The 18,451-nt window shown below is 46.8% G+C and overlaps 1 protein-coding gene across 2 annotated transcripts in view; it reads right to left on the bottom strand.

Moving 5' to 3' along the window:
- Positions 1-9,471, bottom strand: part of FBLN5 (fibulin 5) — a 78,401-nt gene extending 68,930 nt beyond the window's left edge. Inside the window, exons 1-3 of one of the 2 annotated variants that reach the window (XM_008698541.1) lie at positions 9,107-9,471; positions 4,839-4,893; positions 2,842-2,893 (exon numbers count right to left, since the gene is read on the bottom strand). In XM_008698541.1, the coding sequence (XP_008696763.1) occupies positions 2,842-2,893; positions 4,839-4,893; positions 9,107-9,123 (124 nt within the window). In that variant the 5' untranslated portion in view covers positions 9,124-9,471. Of the gene's footprint in view, positions 1-2,841; positions 2,894-4,838; positions 4,894-8,569; positions 8,760-9,106 lie in introns of those variants that run through there. The other variant, XM_008698533.2, reaches the window with a different exon arrangement.
- Positions 9,472-18,451: the final 8,980 nt, after the last annotated feature.

The following is an 18,451-nucleotide window of genomic DNA, read 5'->3' as shown; positions in this document are numbered from 1 at the left end:
TGCTCCCATGTACCCATAGGACACTCAGGAAACACTGGGGTGGACCTCACAATTATTCCCACTTCTACTCCAAATAACAGCTGGGCAGGGGAGAGAGTCCCTTGCACCAAGGAAGACAAGGCTTGGCAGAGAGGTTGTTAAGAACATGGAGGTTTACTTGCAAGTCAACTCACGCTGTGCCAGCAAACAGGCCCATGACCGGCCAGGCTGGTGTTCAGCTTGCTAGGCCTGGAGCGGGAGGTAGGTGCCCTAGAAAACCAGCCTTGCGAGGGGGTCGGGGGCAGGACACGTGAACTCTGGCTCCAGCACAAGCAGCCCACTGCCTGAGCCCACACCCTGGGGCCTCTCACCAGGCTTGGGGTCACTCCACGGGGGACGGGAGGCTGGGGGAGACATGCTCACCCCAGCCAGCTCATCCGAGACATGCACCCCAACTCCCACATCAGAAAAGGGAAATGCTGAGGCTCAGACGCCCCATTCTCTAGCAGTAAGACTGAGACCCTCCAGACATCTGGTGGGACAGAAAACAATGGTCGCTGCCACCTCTCATTCCCTGGCCCATCCTCATCCCCCAGCACTTCAAATCTAAGTGCCAGTCTAGACTGTTCATGGCAGGGTTTGGTTCCTTAGCACTTGTCATTTTTTGGAACCATCTATCTCCCCTCTTGTTCTTAGCTGATGTGAGCTCAGGAAGACAACTGATCTGGTTTCAATCAAATATACTCAAAAAGCTAGATACATCCCCAAGGTGGGAGCAAGTGCGGCTGCCTTATTATCTTTTTATATATGCTATGCTCCATCCACAACAAACTCTTCTATACTCTAAACATCCTCTCCACCCCTGGTCTTCACTTCTGCTGTTCCTTCCACCTGGAATGCCATTTCTCAGGATCCTACTCATCCTTCAATGCCCAGTTCAAATGCAGCCTCCATGAAGGCTTTCTTTATTGACCCCTGACCTAAGACATCACTCCCTCCCCTACTTTTGTAGAGGCCATGGCTATCACCTCAACTTGGCAACGACTTCCACCATGTACAGACCTCACTCTGGGTCTACCTCTGCCACTAGATGACAAACTAGGAGAATAGCCCCCAAATGTCAGTCCTGATCCTCGGAAACTGTGACTGCATTGGGTTACCAGGTGAAGGAGAATGAAAGGAATTAAAGTTGCTGACCAGGTGACCTTGAGATGGGGGTTTTGGGGGGGCATTACCTAGGTGGGCCCAGTGTAATGATGTAAGTCCTTAAAAGTGGAAGAAGAGGAGGCAAGAAGGGCTGGTCAGAGAGATGTGACAATGGAAAAAAGAAGAGATCCAGAGCCCACGAGGGATTTAACTCACAGTGGTGACTCTGAAGATGGGGGGAGGGGGACCACGAGGCAAGGAATGAGGAAGCCTCTAGAAACCGGGAAAGGTCATCTACTGACAGCCAGCAAGGACACGGGAGCTTCGGTTCTGTAACCACCAGAAACAGGATTCTGTGGGATCATAAACTGATGCAGCCACTACAGAAAATGGTATGGAGTTCATCAAAAAATTACAAATAGAACTACCCTATGATCCAGTAATCCCAGTTCTGGGTATTTATCCGAAGGAAATGAAAACAGAATCTGAAAGAGATGTTTGCCCTCCTGTGTTCGCTGCAGGATCATTCACACTAGCCGAGACTTGGAATCCACCGAAGTGTCTGTCAGCAGACGGGTGGATAAAGACGTGTTTGTATCAAGATACACACACACACACACACACACACACACACACTCAATGGAATATTATTCAGCCAAGAGAAAGAAGGAAATGCTGCCATTTCCAACACCAGGGATGGACGTTATGCTAAATGACATAAGTCAGACAGAGAAAGACAAATACTGTATGATCTCCCTTCTATGTGGAATCAAAAAAGCCAAACTCATAAAAACCATGAGTGAAATGGTGGCTGACAAGGGCTGGGGACGGGGAGAGGCTGGTGAAGGGGACAGATTTTCAGTTGCAAGTTGAATAAATGCTGGGGAACTCATGGACCTCATGGTGCAGATCATTAACAGTACTGTACTGGACACTTAAAAATTGCTAAGAGGGTGGATCTTACATGTTCTCACTGTAAGAAAAGAAATGTAACTATGTGATATGGAGGTGTCAGCAAAGGTTCCGGTGGTGGTCATATTGTGATTGATATATATGTATATATATATGTGTATATAAATATACACATATATATATGTATATAAAATCAACAAGTTGTACACCTTAAACTCACACAATGTTGTGCATCAGTCATATCTCAATTTTTCTAAAAAAGAAAGTGAATTCTGCCAACAATACCCACAAGCAAGAATTCCCCCCTAGAACTTCCAGAAAGGAACAAAGCTTTGCTGGCCCCTTGATGTTAGCCTGGGAGACCCCTACAGAACTCCCAGCCTACAAATAATAGAGATAATGATGTCTCGATAACTTCTGAGCTGAGCTGTGAGATACATTTTTGTTGTTTAAACCACTAGGTGTGTGGCAATTTGTTACAACAGCCATTAGAAACTAATACAGACGGAAAGCCCCTTGGGGGCATGGGTCCATTCTTACTCATTTTTGCCCCCTCATGGGGCTGGTCACAAAGCAGGTGATTGATAAAAGCGCATTACTGACGTCAGACATTCTCTGACACTGTTTTCTTCCATAATCCAGGCCATTACAGATTTGAGAACATCAAGCAGCAGCTGGGAAAGAGATGGCCCCACCATCGGTCTATCCCTCAACACCCCCACCCAGTGCCCACTGACAACCAGCAAGGACGCGAGAGCTTCAGTGCTGTCCCCACCCAGCGCAGGATTCTCGGTGGCCTCGTACCTAAACACTGTCCTGACGAGCGGTCCAGATCGAAGCCGTTAGTGCATTGTTGCTGCAGGGAAGGAGAGAGGAGAAAGAGGTAAGCTCGTGTTCCTTACTTTATTTATTTTTTACTATAGAAGTATTATAAGGACAACACAGAAAGTTGGGGAACTGACATAAATAAAAAAAGGATCCATAATACCAACACCTGGATTATCAGGCCTATTTGCCCCCCATCTTTTTAGCATTTTCTTATAATCATTTTACACTTAGCATTACGCTTTACACTCCCCCACACCATTGCTTCAAAACTCCCAATTTCAGCAGATTTGGGGGCTGTTTCCTGCCCTGGTTGCGAAGGGCAGTAATAGTCACATCTGATCCGCACGATGATGAGGGACAGCCTGTGTTTGTCTCTTCCTGGGAGTGGGTATGACTGCTTTACAGGGCAATCACTTCCCTGCTCTGGGTGCCATTTGAGCTCCCCTCATCAGGGCCCCCTGGAGTGCCCTCCCCACCGCGAAGTCCCCGAACCTAACCCTCTAACCTAAACACTACACGGCAATGCAGCCTGTTCTGCAAGAAAAGTAGAATTCAGGAAATCCCCCCATTTCAGTCTTGCCAAGACAATTACACAAAGACGCTTCCAGAAATAGATAGGTCTCAAGAGTCCCCGAGGGTTGTGGTCTTCAAGTGCAACTTGAGTTCACAACTTTATGGTCTCAGAAAAATGTCATGGCTGCCGACAGTCCGTGGACCTCTGGGGAAGACCCTGGAGATGGACATTTTATAGGACTAGGTGGAGAAGGAATGTTTCTGACTATGAGAACCCTGTCCCTGGTCTTCCCGGGGTCCAGGGTTCGGCTTCCCCGCGCTCTGGGCTGATTTTTGGAGATGATAGATTCAGCCTGTTTTCATGGGAGTGGACTCAGGAGTCTTAGGGCCTTGGGGCAAAAGAAAGGGAGCAAATGAGCCAGGAGGCTGTGCCACAAAGCTCAGGAAACCAGGAGACTGGAGTCCAGGCCTGGCTCACCAACTAAGCACCAGCCAGGGTTCAAGTCCGCCAGCCTGCCTGGCTTCAGCTCCTCAGCACAGCCACCGCTCGCAGCTTCCTATGCCTCCCTATCCTCACCTGTAAAACGGGGGTGACAGTGCTTAGTCCCAGGCAGCTGCAAGGACGGGATGTGTGCATACATGCGGAGTGCCTAATGTGCCATGAACACAGGACCAGGACCACTGTCCTCTCTGGGCCCGCATGTCACCATCTGTCACCGTGAGGCTGGATCAGAGGACTCCAAGGGCTCTCCAAGGTCTAAGTCTCTGTTACTCTTCCCAAGAGCTTTTCTATCCCTAATAGCCTGAATCCATTTCGAAATTCTGAATATGAAGGGAAAAAATATTCCCCCACCCGCCTGTGGCCCCTCAGCCCAGCTCCAAGGTGAGGCCTCACTCATTTGTGAGCCAGAGACGGAGAGGCCGCTCCAAGTTTGCAGGAGGGATGTGCCCACATTCTCAAAGGCTGACACAAACGTGGCTTCGTAAAGTCTGGGCGCTGCAGACCTCTCCCAGACCCCAGCCAGAGCCTAACTCCCCCTGCTCCCTCTCCACACTCCTGCCAGGGGCTGGGCCCAGAGGTGGGACCTGCCTCCTCCAGCCCAGATGCGTGTCTGCGGAGACACACAGACCCACGTGGGCCACGCGCATGCAGGGCACTACTGCCCAGAAGCCCTAGAACGCCTCAAACTTTTTAACATTTACCATAAATCAGCCCCAAAGGTTACAAATGAGGCATCGGATCTGATTATTCAAAGTCTTGGACTGGGAATCAGAACACTGAAGTCCCAGCCCTTGCCCCTGGGGCGAGGGCCAACCTCTCTGAGCCCGGTCTTCATCTGGGTGGGGGGCAGAGCTCAGCTTCGGTGAACTGTAATCCTGGGATTCTAAAACGCGTGGCTGGAGCCCCTCACCCTGATTTTTAACATGCTTCTAGATAAGAAACAACATTAAAATCCTACCTGTGCATTCCCAGGACTCGGAAGACAGAGAGCCAGAATGGTAATGGTGAGTATCCTGCAAGGAGCAAGAAGTCGAGATATAAATGCCCAAGATACTTCCAGAAGCCAGGTCTGGGGAAAACAGGGACCTCAGGCTGCCCTCGCGTTTACAATGGTGACTCCACCTTGTGGATATGTCTGGGGTGCTGTGGTGCTCCAGAGGTCAAAGCGGACTCCAGATACCCCTAACCATCCCAAACAAAACCATGCCTCTTCTATTGGTTTTATATGTTGGGATAATGTGTTGTATGCCTTTTTTTTTTAATAAAAGGTTTTGCTGCCTCAAAGACAAAATTTAAAACCCACCGCTGTGGTATGACCAATGTATGGACCAGCTGCTTTGTCTTTACTTCTCTCAAGGTTTTGAATGTCTTTATTCTGAAATGGTAACAGAGTGAATGAGACCACAGCACACTCAAAAGATGAAAGGAAAGTGACAACATGCAGCATTTGAGTTCTATGGAAGAGAGGTGTCTTGGTCAAGTCTCCTAATCCCAGAGTACGCTTCACATAGGCCCCAATGGCAAAGAGGGGCCAGGGGATCTGGGCACCCAGGAGAAGAATGGACGCAGAGGGAAAGCTTCGAAGGACGAGTCCAGAAACCCTGGGTCAGGCTGGCTCACCATTCACAGACCACAGAACCTCGTGACTTTCATCCTTCATCACCCACAAGCTTCTAGCCAATAAAATCGTGGTTGCCAATAGGCTTTAAAAATACAATATAGATACCACCTCACATCCATCAGGATAGCTATAATCAAAAGAGCAGAAAGCAACAAGTGTTAGCAAGGATGTGAAGAAATTGGAGCCCTTGTGCAGGGCTGGTGGGGAGGTACAATGGGGCAGCCATGTGTCAGTGCCCCACAACATTAAACATGGATTTCCCATACGATCCAGCAACTCCCTTCCTGGGGAAACACCCAGAAGTAAAAGTAGGGACATGGGGGCGCCTGGGTGGGACATGGGGGCGCCTGGGTGGCACAGCGGTTAAGCGTCTGCCTTCAGCTCAGGGCATGATCCCGGCGTTATGGGATCGAGCCCCACATCAGGCTCCTCCGCTATGAGCCTGCTTCTTCCTCTCCCACTCCCCCTGCTTGTGTTCCCTCTCTCACTGGCTATCTCTGTCAAATAAATAAATAAATAAATCTTAAAAAAAAAAAAAAAAAAGTAGGGACATGAAGAGATGTTTGCACACCCATGTTTCACAGCAACATTTTTCACAACAGCCCAAAGGTGGAAACAACCGAAGCCTCCGTCGACAGATGAACGGACAAACGAAATGTGGATTGGGGTATTATTCAGTCTTAACAAGGAAGCAAATTCTGGCATAAGCTACCACGTGGGTGAACTTCGAGGACGTGATGCTAAGTGAACTAAGCCAGTCACAAAAGGACAAATACTGCATGAGTCCATTTATAGGAGGGTCACAGAACAGTTAAAATCGTAGAGACAAACAGTGGGATGGTGGGTGCCAGGGACGGCGGGGAAGAAGGAATGGGGAGTTTCATGAGGACAGAGTTTCAGTTTTGCGAGATGAGACGAGTTCTAGAGACTGACTGCACAACTACATGAAATGTACGGAACACTAGTGAACTTCACACTTAAAAATGATTACAGGGGCGCCTGGGTAGCGCAGTCGTTGGGCGTCTGCCTTCGGCTCAGGGCGTGATCCCGGTGTTCCGGGATCGAGTCCCACATCGGGCTCCTCTGCTGGGAGTCTGCTTCTTCCTCTCCCACGCCCCCTGCTGTGTTCCCTCTCTCACTGGCTGTCTGTCACATAAATAAATAAAATCTTAAAAAAAAAATGATTATGGGGGTGCCTCGGGGGCTCAGTCGGTTGAGTGTCTGCCTTCAGCTCGAGTCATGATCCCAGGGTGCTGGGATCGAGTCCCACGTCAGGCTCCCTGATCAGCGGAGAGCCTGCTTCTCCTTCTGCCCCTCCCCTCTGCTTGTGCTCTTTCTCTCATTCTCTCTCAAGTAAATAAAATCTTTAAAAAAAAAGATTTAATAAAAAATTTTAAAAATGATTATAATGGTTTAGAGGCGCCTGGGTGGCACAGTTGGTTAAGTGTCTGACTCTTGGTTTCGGCTCAGGTCATGATCCCAGGGTTGTGGGATCAAGCCCTGAGCTGGGCTTCGTGCTCAGTGGAGAGTCTGCTTGAGATTCTCTCCCTCTCCCTCTGCCCCTCCCCCTGCTCACTCACTCTCTCTCTCTCAAATAAATAAATAAATAAATCTTTTAAAAAAATTATTACAATGGTTTAAAAAAAATCTTTGTAAATGAAGAGCTATTTAGTGCTATTATCGTTCGGTTCAATAGCAATTTATCCGAGCAACTACTACTTGCAAGCACGGACCCTGGACAGAAGAGCAACAAAACTACAACCCAGCCGGTGCCTGGGGAGCTGGCTGGAGAGCCACCTGAATTGATAACGTTGATACACACTGGTAAGAGCACTGAGAGAAATACCCAGTGAGCACCGTGAGAGCCAGGCTGGAGGCAGGGGCAGGAAGGTCAGAGAAGGCTTCCCAGAGGAGGTGATCTTAGAGACTTGCTACTATCAACACACACCTCCACTTTACAATCCCTCCCTTCAGAAAAAGAACGTTCAATAGATGACAAAGCTCACTCAATCCATGACACAAGGCTCATTGGAGTTAGCAACCCTGGGTAGTTGCAGGGCCCTGGAATTGAGCCGCCATCGAGGGAGAACAGAACCATGACGTTGTGCTAGGAGACAGACACAGGCCCACTTTCTTCATCTAGTCCCCGATCCAAAGAATAAAGACCCTGCGAGTCCACACATTTTCATTTCATCTAAGCGCCTGTGTGAGCCAGGTTCTAGAACGCCGGAGACAGCTCTGACCTTATAAAGTGCAGAGCCAAATCCCAGGGCTTTTTGATACTTGCGACGGCCAGATTTATATCTGGAAGGAATGAAAGAACAATAACAAATTTATTTTCCAAGCTGTATATTATGAATTTCAATGTTTTCCTGTTTCTTCACATGAAGTTTCCTTTCGCTTGGTTATAAAACCCTGTCTCGTTTATGTTGGAGACAGAACAGCCTGACTGAATGCAGTGGGCTCCAAGAGCTAGTGGAAAAGGCATGCTAACCCCATTTCTCCCCCGACTCCCCTACTCCCAGTTCCCCTTAGCTGGAGGGCAGCCCTGGGACAGGTCTCCTCGGAAAGGTCCAGCCTGAAGCCTGGCCTCCTGGATGAGCCACAGCTGAGTCCTGGGGGCCAAGTAAGTTTCAGGCCGATCGATCCAGAGAGTTTTCCGAAAATGAAGGAACCCACGCCCTGTTACTCTCACGGTCTCACAAACAGTACACCTTGTCACAAAGAACTCCAGAAAACTCTAAAAATAAAGGAACTATAGAAATTCTAGGGGAGACTTGGATGCTCATAACTCGCCCCTGGAGCTTTCAAAAACAGGTGGGTCCACCCATTTTGTGCACCAGCCTGCAGTGTAAGGAAAGCCAGAGGGGCCCACTGAGTCTCAGGGCTATCTGTCAGAGAGGTGCCTGTTCCCAGTACAGGCTCGCAGTTCATCTGTCTAAAGCAGCTACATTTTCAAGAGTTCGGTAAAGACTGTGCAGATATAATCTAGATAAAGTTCTTCAAGATTTAAGGATTCCTTGACTGAAATTGCAATTTTCTTAAAGAACAGCAAAATGTTTGCTTACATGTATTTCTGTCTGCAGTCCCCACTTTTCATTGGCTTGAAACTTCTGGGTCGCATGCCCTTTGTGAATCCCACACAGACATAGAGCAAATCCAATTTCGGGATGTTCAGCTAGCCCGTCCTCTTGTCCGACAGCCAATGCAGCAAAATAATGGCTAGTAATTGCTAGAGAACTCGTAATTGGTCTCCCAACGTTAGAAATATATATATATATATTCTAAAATGGCACAAAAATTCGCTGCCCTTAAAGAAAAGAAAGAGCGCGCGTCACGCTGCTCTGAGGTTTTTGCAGACTTCTCCCGGATGCTGACTTCTGAAGCCGTATTATAAAATACCCACTCCCAAAAGAAGGCTTCAAGATGGAAATTACAGAGGCGCAGCTTTTTATAATTAACAATATCATTGCATCACTAGCTAATGCCTTTTCCAATATCCTGACACAGCCTGAATCCCAGCCATAGCCATTTTCCACCCATCAGGTTTTTAGTAAGGTTTCCAGACCCTGGAGGAAAAAAGTCCTGAGCGGGGGGGAACCTACCTTTTTAATCCTGGCATGTCCAAGATGTGTGAGCAGGGGCGGCAAAGGGGAAAAGAAAAAGAGCTGGCAGCGCCGGGACCTCGGAGCCGGCCGTGAACTTCGGCTCCCTCTGGGCCCTTGGGGCTCGCCGTTACTTTATTCCTGGGGGACGAACCAGTCGTGGGGAGGACAAGGGGAGAGCCTGGGTCCTCCGAGCCACTGGAGAGCCCACAGAAAAAGCACCTGGTTTTGCTTAGCCCTTTTCAGTAATTCAGCATTAAACCAATTGGAGGAGGAATTTTAAAAATGAACACTTCATTTTCTAAGTATGTTAAACAATGCAAATGGGGCCTCAGTCTGGACACAGCTGGTTCAGATTACAGCGCTCACCAACTGGCTAGACTCCTCACAACAATCTTGGGGCGTCTGCCAGGACCCAGTGCTCGGCTGGGAGGAGAGCCCCGGCCCGCCGCCCGGCCGGAGCAGCCGCACTCGCGCTCCCCGCATCTCTACCGGAGGCGATTGGCGGGCAAGTGCAAGGGGGCGGGGGGCTGGGAGGGCCCGTTGACCCTTTACTTCCCACCCAGCAAGGACGGCGCTGCCCGCGGCGGGGCGGGCGGTGAGGCCAAGGCGTGGGGAGGAGGATCCTGCACCCCAGCCCTTGGGAGGCTGGGGACGCCCGCGAAAGTCACCCTCCGGGAGAGGGACGACTTGAACTCAGGACAGACACAGCGAAACCGGGACCCGAATCTTCGGGGAGACAGACCCAATGAAGCAGAGGCTTGGGGGAAGGCACGGGAGACTCAGGTTTTCTAGAAGGGGTGGGGAGCACAAGGGGGTGGGGAAGAGGAGGAGGACGGAATCTGGCGGAGGCTAATTCAAGACATCAGCTTGTGCAAAGCAAACTTCCCGAGGCCACGCGCCCGCCCCGCCCTCGTCCCCTGATTCTCGGGGGCACGTTCCTGCTTTAATTAAACAGTGTCCAGTCACAGATCCACACGCCGTCTGCCTTACACGGACTCAATGTCCTAGTATATCTCAATAAAGCTGGAAAAATTTTTAATTTTTTTTTTTTAGTGTTCCTTGGCTCGAAAGGGATTTTAACAAGTGAAATGGTGATTTGAAAAGACAAAAAAGGACAGTTGGGGAAAGCAGAAGAACCTAAAAGCATTATGATCAGTGTTTCACATTCATTGTATGGGGGGGCGTCAAATTATTTCTTTTTCTTCCTTTCTTTCTGTTTTTAAGCATTGGAAACTTTTCGTGAGATGACGTCTTACCAAAGGCACTATTCTAGAAAAGACCATCGTGAGATTGGCAGTAGTCCAAGCCCCTCCTTCCCTACCTGCATCTTCCCTTGGTCCCATCAACAAAGACCTACCTACAGCTGGAAAGGCCCTGATGAGGTCCTGTCTCTTCACAACTATGTGCAATAGGAATTCCATCTCTATTTTACTGGAGTGGGGTTAAGAGAGGTTAGGTAGCTCCCCCGTGGTCACACAGCTATTCATTGACACAATTGAGACGCCAAAGTCTACATAGTTAGCCTTCTCAAAGGCCATCTTTTTTGTAAGTAAATGAAATCCTACTCTAAAAATGCATTTGAGGGGCGCCTGGGTGGCACAGTCGTTGGGTGTCTGCCTTCAGCTAGGGGCATGATCCTGGCGTTCCGGGATTGAGCCCCACATCAGGCTCCTCCGCTAGAAGCCTGCTTCTTCCTCTCCCACTCCCCCTGCTTGTGTTCCCTCTCTTGCTGGCTGTCTCTCTCTCTGTCAAATAAATAAATAAATAAATCTTTAAAAATTAAATCTTTATAAATAAATACATAAAAATAAAAATGCATTTTAAACACCTGGCTGGCTCAATCAGACGGGCATGCTACTCTTAAATTCCAGGTCATGAGTTTGAGTCCTGTGTTGGGTGTAGATTACTTAAATAAAAATAAAATCTTTTAAAAATATAAAAATAAAAAAATGCATTCAACAAAAACATCAGAATTCTAGTGGTTGTCAAAGCCGAGTGTCTACTGTACCATTCTATTTACTTTGTATATGCTGAAAATCTCCTATGATAAAACATTTTTAAAAACACATTATATTTACAAGGTTGTTCACTGACCCCAATTGCAGAAGTTTATAAACTGCCTTAACATCCATCAGTTGGGCACCAATAGGGTTAAATAAAGAAGAGGATTTCCAAAACTGGACTATTGTGCAACCAACCAAAAAAGCCAGACACGTCAGAGTACATACCAAACGACTCCTTTTATATAGAATTCTGAATGAGGTAGTGGCTTCAAGGGGCTCTTCTTTTTTTTTTTTTTTTAAGATTTTATTTATTTATTCGACAGAGATAGAGACAGCCAGCGAGAGAGGGAACACAAGCAGGGGGAGTGGGAGAGGAAGAAGCAGGCTCATAGCAGAGGAGCCCGATGTGGGGCTCGATCCCAGAACGCCGGGACCACGCCCTCAAGGGACTCTTCTGGATGCTGATAACATTCGAATTAGCAATCTGGGTCCTGGTTACACAGAGGAGTGTCCACTTAGGATTCATGAAATCTTATGTTATATATATATTTTTTAAAAGGACCAAACTAGCTCCTTGTGTGCTTGCTATTGAAGGATTTCCAGCACAGTCAAAATGGTAGAATACTGGTAATTTCACATAGCCCCATAGGATATATTGATAAGTGTAAAAGCAAGTTGTAGAAGTGTGTAGGCAGGCCACCATTTGCGAAAAAAATACACATACAAGTTCTTTCTTGTATATGTAAAGAAAAGACTTCTCCTGAAGGGTACATGAGAAACCGTTAGGATGGCTTGTCTCCTGGGAAGGAAATTGGGTAGGCAACTGGGGAAGAGAAGTGAAAAGAAAATTTGCTCTTCCCTTCTCACCTTTTGGTAAAATTAGAATTTTGTACCATGAGCACGTATTATCTATTCAAAATATGAGGTTACTTTAATTTAAACATATATTAGGGGCACTGAGTGGCTCAGTTGGTTAGGTATCCGACTCTTGATTTCAGCTCAAGTCATGACCTCAGAGTCGTGAGATCCAGCCCCGCATCAGGCTTCATACTGGGCATGGAGTCTGCTTAAGATTCTCTCTTTTCTCTCCCTCTGCCCATCCCCCACCGCTCTCTTTCTCTCTCTCTAAAAAAATAATAATAAAAATAAACATATATTCTATTTACGTAGTGCTATTTGGGGAGTAAGAAGAGTTTTAAATGACTAGTCCATAGACCTCACTTATAGTATCAACCTTCTTGAAGGAAAAGGAGGGCAAGAAAATCTATATGCCCGTTTTTTACAAATCGAGCAAATTGAGGATCTTGAAAGCAAAATTGTCCAGGAACCCATCTTGGACCAGAGACTGTTTCCATTTTAAAACTCCAAGGTTGGAAGAGGGGAGAGAGTTAGGGTTGCAATGAAAGACTTGATCTTTGTCCTGGTTTCGCCACCTACCTGCTGGGTGACCTTGGGTGAATCACTTAACCTCTCTGCCTCTCGGTTTCCTCATCTTCAAAAGGGAGATGATATTTACCTCTCAGGGTTGTTGTGCGAATAAAATAAAAGCTGGTTATCCTCATGATCGTCACTGTGTCCAAATCCTTACCCTATACAATCCCCTCCAGTTATCTTTAATAACTAGCCAATTATGCACTTCCATGGACAAAAGGGAATCGTAATCTCACAAAACAGCCCGGGTCACCATTGAACAGTTCGCATTGTTAGAAAGTTCTGTACTGAGTTGAACCCAGATCTGCTTCTCCCCTCTGCAGCCCTGGGCTACTCCCCCCTCTACGTGGCTACCAGCTTCCTTTTCGTGAAAAGAGCTCTCCCTCCTGGCAGTGCTGGTGTCCTCTTCCCCAGGAGGAGCACCCCTAGTTCTTTCAAGGGTTCCTTATACATCACGTGACTCTGCTGCCCCGCGCTCCCTCTCCTCCTGCGTGGCTGCATCAGCCTTTGGTTCATATGAAATTGGCATCAACAAAAACAATCCGTGGTACACAGGCTGCCAACACCCTCTCCTTCATCCCGTATTTGGACTGCGAATCCTCCTTAACCGAGAACAAAGTCTTCCATGTGTCCCTCTTAAACTGTCATCCATTGTCCAAGATCTTTTCCCACATGAATGTTACTATGTAAAGTATGAAGTATCGGGCCCGGTTTTGACAACTACGTGTCTGCCGACCGTGACTTCTTTGACTTTATCAGAGTTGCCAATAAAACATTGACCAAGACAGGTGCTGGAGTGATGTGCTCTGTCCAGGTTGGCCCTGATCTGCTTTTCCTTCTTCAACATTTTGGGGTCACTGCTGATTGTTTAACTTGGGATGCCACCAGCTTCTCCCACTCAGTGTACATGTCCCCATCCACAAAGACTTGGTAAGAGACTCTGTCAGACGTCCTAATAACATCAAAACGCATGTAATCTATAGCATTTCCCAATCTAGCAATTCTGTTTTTAAAGAGAATGAGGTGTGCTGAGCAGGAGCTGCTGGGGGACCCTTGCTGGCTTCTTAGGGACCATCACTTCCCTAAGTGTGTTTCCTTTCTTAGTTACTACATCGAAATCCCAACATCTGTCCTTCCTGCCATCATCAGAATCAAATACGATCAGAGCGATGACACAACTTCACAAAACGTACATGGTAGTGAACATCTAAGAGTTTATCATCTACTGAATGAACCTTCCTGGCCCCGTGAAGCTCAAGGTCTTCACTGTGCCATGGGTTGGAAGACAGATGGGCTGTTTTTTTAAAAAAGATGATATTTAAATTGGGGGGGGGAATTCACAAAATTATACATTTAATGATATATTTTGACTATTAATATTAAATTGTTTAATGTTTTACTGTCCAAAAATAATTATATCACAATGCCTTTCTGAAAGCAAAAGCAAAACAGGGAAGACAATGTTATTGAACGTTTAGATCATGCTAGACTCCACACGAACCCTCTCCTTTGACCACTGTAATAACTCTGTAAAATAGGAAACCCTCTATTCTGCAGATGAAGACAAGACCCAAAGAGATCAGGGCCACACAGACAATAAATCCAAACAAACAAATTCCAGCCCAAACCAAGCCTATTTGGCTCCAGGTTCCTCATGCTTTCCAGTTGCCAAGATTTGCTTTCTCCACCTCGCTGGTTACATGGCTGGCTCTCTCCTAGCTCCCTGCAAACACTCCAGAACGCCCTGGGTCCTCCCATCATCACCTTCTCTTCCTCTTTTCTTAGCATGAATAAAGCCTTTCACTTCTTATATTTTCCAAAGTTGGCCCCAAACAATCAGAAAACTAAAATAACTGCCAACGCCCAGGTAAGGTGCTGGGCACTGGCTCCACTGTGCAGGTCTTCCCAGCCTGGGGAGGGGGAAACTTCTATTGTCCAGAAGTCCCTGTGGCTCATGCTCTCCTCCTCTCTCTCTCTGGCTCCTCAGTGAGTCCGTGTGTCAGCCACCTCCTCACCACCTCCTCCCACCTCAGCCGTCAGACCTCTGGCCATGCCCCACCGTTCACCCAAAATGGTACTTTCTCAGTTTTCCAGTGATCTCATGGCCAAACGCAATGACTTTTCCTCCATTCCTAACTGTTCCTCTGTCCCTTTGAAGTATTTGACCATTAACGAACCATCTTCTCCTCTCTTGTGTCTAAGACTTTAAGTTATCCTGGTTTTCCCACTGTGACTCTGCATTTTCTCCAGCCCCCTTTCTCTCTCCCCCCACTAACCAAAGGGTCCCCCCAAATTAGATCCAGACTCTGTACTCTTTCTCACTACTCTCCTGGACATAGTCACTGGTCCCTGAGCTATTATGGGACGTAGGTCCCATAAACAGTCAGTTATGCTGATGACCCTTGAATAAAGCCATCCCTAGCTTCTCTCTTGCTCATGTTCAGCTCCTTACAGGCTACTTCCCCAAATCCATTCCCTCTCCTGACTTATCAGGCACCACATCAAGGTGAGTAGTTCACTCTCTGTGAACTAATAAATAAGTCAAAAGGACTCCATCCTATTGGTAGTTTTTGGTTTGGGGTTTTTGGTGGTAGTTTGTGTTGATTTTTTTTTTTTTACTAGAAATACCTCAAAAGTTATGTTTGGTGACAGAATGATACGTGTTCTCACATTACACCCTGTAGGATACTGGGCTGGGGCTACTATAGCAGCTGGATCCCTTTAGGGTATCAGTCTTGCTGCTTGGCAATCTCTAGAGTGTTGACCTCCTTCTACTTGGTCCAAAATGGTGCACCACCACACTCACATTGCAGGAAGCAGGATAGAAGCCGATAGCACCCAGCTGCAAGGGGCGCTGGGAGATGTAGCCTGTGTCCTGAGAGATCACGAACCGACTTACCTAAGAATCGGGAGTTCTCCTGCTGTGAACGCAGAGAATGGACATCCGTGGACGAGCAGCGGCCTCTGCCAGAAACCCTAAGGAACATGAGTTGTGTCTCTACATTCTTGCCTGTTTCTATTCCCATAGTAAAGATAGTTCGCCATTGTCATTCATGTTACAGAGTTTCCTCAGTTTGTGTTTTGCCTTTTTGTCTTCCAAAATTTTTGAAACATGTACATTTTACATTTTTATGTATTTGGATGTCTTAATGCCATCCTTCATGGTTGCTGCCCTCTGTGTCATGCTTATGTCAAGCATAGAGTGAACTTTAAAAATCTTGGTTCTGGGGCACCTGGGTGTCTCAGTTGGTTAAGCGTCTGCCTTCGGCTCTGGTCATGATCCCAAGGTCCTAGGATCGAGTCCGGCATTGGGCTCCCTGCTCTGCAGGGAGTCTGCTTCTCCCTCTGCCTGCTGTTCCCCCTGCTTGTGCTGTCTCTCTCTCTGATAAACAAATAAAATCCTTAAGAAAAGAAAGAAAGAAAGAAAGAAAGAAAGAAAGAAAGAAAGAAAGAAAGAAAGAAGAGAAAAGAAAATATTGGTTCTGTTTCTCTGGAGAACCCCAACAAATACAGGACCCTAAGAAAATTTTTAACCTTGCTGAGCTTCAGGTTTTCAGCTATAAAATGGGGGCAAAAATAATAACATGGTGCTGTAATAAAAATAGAGTTCCTAAAGCACCTAGGCCCTCAGTAAAGCTGTGGAACTTCTCCCCCCAACACCATCTCTCTATAGGGCAAATTAAGTTTGCATTTGTCAAAGGAGGGCACAAAGATGTTCCCTCTCCAGTCTTGAGAATGTTAAAAGGACATTGCCTGGAGGAGGGAACCTAGTCCCAAAACTCAGAAATCATTTACTGTAACCCCTTAATTTTACAAATGTGAAAACAAAAGCCCAGAGAGACTCATTTACCTAGGATCAGAGCATTAGGGGCAGAATAGAAATTAAAACCCAGATTTTCAGGGTTTCTTCCCTGATGACATGGGATCTCTAACTCTACTTTAACCAACTTGTTCAAAGACGTTAGAATTTTCTGCACATGCTTGGAATTCTCAGGAAATTCAACAAATTGTGAAAACACCTGGGCTTTTCTTATGGATTATTTTAACTGGCTGTGGTTTTAGCATATAACCACATGTAAAATACGGGATCTCTACTATAAAAGACTTCAGGCAAGCACGCCCTTTGCCGTGGGGCCCCAGAGTTGCACTCAAGAAAATAGCTAACAGCACTTGTCTATTTGCCATCCCTGTGTCGTTTTTGTCTGTTTTCGACACTTAATGTGAATTGAGGTTAGGGGCAAACTTAATATAACTTTATGATGGCATGATGTTTGAATTATCTCATTTCCTATTCACAATCCATGTAAGATTAGCGGTTCCCAAATTCCTCAATCTATCAGACCAGTAAAATCAACACCCTCAAAAATTAGAGGGAACGATATTATGTCAACTTTGAATTTTGCCAAAATAAAACTAAAATCTACACGACTATCATATACGTCATCATATTGCACAAAAGAAAGGACTTTTCATAGCAAACATAGGACAGACCTTGCAAGCCTATGTACCCAGATGGGATGGCAAATATTTTTTTTTAAGTTTATTTGGCAGAGAGAGAGAGAGAGAAGGAGAGACCACAAGCAGGGGCAGCAGGAGAGGGAGAAGCAGTCTCCCCATTGAGCGGGCAGCCCCTTACAGGACTCAATCCCAGGACCTGGAGGTCATGACCTGAGCCAGAGCAGATGCTCAACTGCTTAACCAACTGAGCCACCCAGGTGCCCCTGGGATGGCAGATTTTAACAAAGAGCCTGAATTCAGGAAGGGAAGCAGCATGCATTATTTGATCATCTCCGTTGTCCTCCAAAAAGTAACAAAATTGACTCCTTGTTACAGTTTTAAGACACGCTGTGTGAAAATGCTTTCAAAATAAAGAACAAGAAGGGTCGCCTGGGTGGCTCAGTCGGTTAAGCGTCTGCCTTTGGCTCAGATCATGATCCCAAGAGTCCTGGGATGGATCTGCATTGGCGCCCTGCTCAGCCGGGAGTCTGCTTCTCCCTCTCCCTTCTGCCCACTGCTCCCCCTGCTCGTGCTGTCAAATAAATAATCTTAAAAAAGAAAAGAAAAGAAAAAGAACAAGGAAGAAGGTGGTACAAGAGTGGAGACTTGACAACCCGGAGTTGGTAGTCGTGGAAGCTGGCCGTGGTACATGGGCTCAGGATGCTGCCCTCTCTGCTTTGATGAAGTCCAAGTTCAAAACTTTCTCTAAGGAAAGTATAATTCTTTAGGAAATATGACCCAATGCTAAGATTTGATTAAGCTGGGTAGTGAGTATGCAAATGTTTATTCTGTACCCTTTGAACACACTTCAAGTTTTGTCCTGGCCATCCCTGTTTGGAAGTTTTTGTGGGCGAAATCCAACATTTGGGCCTACACAGTTTCTTCTGACGGCTTTTTTCCTGAGCCTGGGTCACACTTTCTTCTTTGCCTTCCTCACCATTTTTTATTGAAATCTGGACACTTTGGATTATATTGGAGCAACTAAGGTATTCTGATGTATTTTTCTGATTTTTTAAAAAACCTGATGCAATTTAAACCGAGGAAATCAGTCTCCCCCATAGGAAAGTGCAGCTGCTGGTGTCTCTGCTGTTTTTATATTCTTTTTTTTTTTTTTTTTTTTTTTTCCTCTTTTTTGTACCTCGTGCTCTGGCTTCCCAGAGGTTGCTCCTGCGTGGCGCCGTGGTCAGCAGAGCCCGTGGCTTCCATCCACGGCCCGTGGCCCCGAGGCACAGACTGAGAAGCGCTCTGAGGCCAGTCCCTCCCCGGCTTCCTCAGCTCCAGAGTCTTCCCGCTGCCTTCCTACGGTCGGCCCCTCTCCCTCTCTGGAACTGCGATCTCAAGACGAGCAGAGCTGAGTTTTCTCCACGTTTCCTTCCGAGTTCAGCACTTTTAACGGACAAAGTTGCAGTTC

Source organism: Ursus maritimus, unplaced genomic scaffold (genome assembly GCF_017311325.1).
Source record: "Ursus maritimus isolate PB19 unplaced genomic scaffold, ASM1731132v1 scaffold_25, whole genome shotgun sequence".
NCBI classification, from domain to species: domain Eukaryota; kingdom Metazoa; phylum Chordata; class Mammalia; order Carnivora; family Ursidae; genus Ursus; species Ursus maritimus.
Note: the sequence above shows the minus strand (reverse complement) of the source record. Positions and strands in the feature narration are given on the sequence as shown.